The sequence below is a fragment of the Penaeus chinensis genome, chromosome 35, assembly GCF_019202785.1.
Source record: "Penaeus chinensis breed Huanghai No. 1 chromosome 35, ASM1920278v2, whole genome shotgun sequence".
NCBI classification, from domain to species: Eukaryota; Metazoa; Arthropoda; class Malacostraca; order Decapoda; family Penaeidae; genus Penaeus; species Penaeus chinensis.
The window spans coordinates 11,655,293-11,657,792 of NC_061853.1; the positions used below are offsets into that span (position 1 = coordinate 11,655,293).

At 33.0% G+C, this 2,500-nt stretch overlaps 1 protein-coding gene across 1 annotated transcript in view; it reads right to left on the reverse strand.

Moving 5' to 3' along the window:
- The window catches only part of LOC125044246, a 14,708-nt gene that overhangs the window by 5,041 nt on the left and 7,167 nt on the right, over positions 1-2,500 (reverse strand). Inside the window, exon 5 of the mRNA XM_047640796.1 lies at positions 797-1,042. Within this exon, the coding sequence (XP_047496752.1) occupies positions 797-1,042 (246 nt within the window). The remainder of the gene's footprint in view (positions 1-796; positions 1,043-2,500) is intronic.

Genomic DNA, 2,500 nt, shown 5'->3' on the forward strand with positions numbered 1-2,500 from the left:
AAGACAATGTAAAATATTTTTGAAAATCAAGGAAAAGGGTAAACTGGCGAGACAGGCAGTACTCGTAAATGACTCATTGGTGACTTTGTACAAGTGTAGCCATCTGTGGCAATTATTAAAATAAACTCACAGTGGGTATGGCATGTACATACATGCCATGCCCGTCTGCTTTGGGTTAAGGTGAGGATGGTGGTTTCAGCCAATGGACAAACTGATGAGGAAGCAATAAACACAGTTGACTGTGACAATGTTGAAATGTTATGAATTCCATGTGACAATCTTCACCGTAATTTCATTTTTTTAAAATAAAAGTGTAGTACTGAAAAGTTTATTAGGCCCTACATATTTTGCACAAAGAAAATTTCCTTCAAGTTAATTCAATAATGAAATAAAAAACAAAACTGCCTAAATCCTAAAATACCCAATAGAATGAAGAGAGTTTGATCAGGTGACAACCTCTGCTGGAGTAATGAACAATTTAAATAATAGTACAGTTTGTTTGCTATTAGTCTCAAAAGTAATATTTAATGTAACACTTTTCTTCTTAGACTATCTCTGAGAATATGAGCTCATATAAGTAAATAACGACATTGGTTTATTATACTCTATCTAAATATCCAAAATATAGAGAAAGCTGTATCTAAACATTGCATTCCTAAAAATTCTTTCCTTAATATTTTTTCCAAAATTTCTTTGTCAGGGCCAAAACTATTCATACAACTAATAAAAAAAGGGAAAATATAAAATTGCAAACAATTTAATACCACCCAAAATGGCAAGCCAGATGCAAACCTACCAACAAAGGCCTTATTATCCACTCCTTGTGCTTTAGGATTCCGCAAGCCTTGAAGCACCTTCTTTGCTCCCTTTTTCTGTGTCTTGGCTCCTCTCCCCCCTTTGACATCTTCATCACTGTCACCCCTCCTCTGCTGGGTGGAGGCAGAGGGGTTAGACTGCTTGCTTTTTGGCTTCACTGTTGAATAGAGTGGGTCCTCTGAATCACTCTCCTGTCCTCCTGCATTGCCATTGATTGTGGCTGTATCTGTCAGAAGAAACAGAGGATAAATTCTATATCTATCCAAAGAAATTATGTATCTGTTGTAGAATAATTTTCTTTTCTATGAGAGGATTTTTTTTTTCCAGATGAAACAGGGAGAAAGTTATCCCAGGTAGAAAATACATGGCTGGTTGAGGTTTCAAAACTTAGACTTAACCTCTGGCTGAAGACTGAGACAGAACTTTGAATGGAGCAAAAGAAAATGAAAAGTACTTTAGATACAGACTCAACATGAAATCTTCACTAAATAAGCACAGAGAAACGTAGCACTAAAGAGTAAAAAAATCAATTGTTTAAAAAAAAATAATCATCTTTCATTATAAAGTATACTGAGAACTCCCAAAGAAAGAAAGAAAATTTAATGTATTATTAGTCACAAAAATGGATATTCCACACACAGTAATACATAATATACACAGTGGAGGAGAATATCAATACACAGTAAAATCAGATACCTATTGTAAACATTCAAACACTTACTAATGTAAGAGGATTAGTACATACTGTAAAATGATCCTCATTTTTACTTTTTATACACACAGTCTTTGCAACTATGGATGTGTAAAGTCCATACAATGGATACATAAATAATAATATATATCATGTACATTAACAACATTAGTTATTACTAAATCTAAGGGATTAAGCTATTTCTTACTGCACCTAGTTAATGTAAGGTGATACTGACAAAAGATTTAACCAATATAAAAATAACACATTACTTCACAGCCAGATGTCTTAGGCAAACAAAGCCATGGTAAAAGCAACATGTCCCATAGAGCATTTTGGATTATAAAGAGCATACATTATAAATGTCCCAATCAAATTCTCACAAAATAGCAGAACTTGAAAGACTAATATATAATAATCTTTATCTCCTTTAAAATATACAAGAAATATATTGGGAACATTTGCAAAATTCAAAAGAGGTTTGGAAAAATCAAAACATGTGGATTACAAAAACAAGGTATATAGTTGTTATTACTTATACAACTATAAATATTAACAAAGTATTGAAATTATTAGTTAACAAACGACATATAAGAATGAAGACTTTACAATCTTAACATACAAGATTTATTAGCTAGCAAGCAGGTAGTGCAAGTAACGTACAACTTATTTTCTTAATGTGGCAAAGGAAAGTATTACTCAGCAACTGCATATTATTTGTATTCACAGTAAAATTCTCTCTGTAAAGTCATATGTAGAAGAGAGCAAATCATTACATGGCTAGCAAAAGCTCTCTAAAACACAGACCCAAAGAAGAGCATTAACCATCTACAGGATGTTCCATAATGTTTCTCTGCAAAGCTGTTAAGAAGATAGGAAAGACAACATACCTGGAGAATAGCTTCACTACCTGAAAAAGAGCAGGCTTAAAGAAGATGCAACTTTTGTAGCGTGGAAGTTAGACTCACGATACAAAATATAAGGGATGTGTGT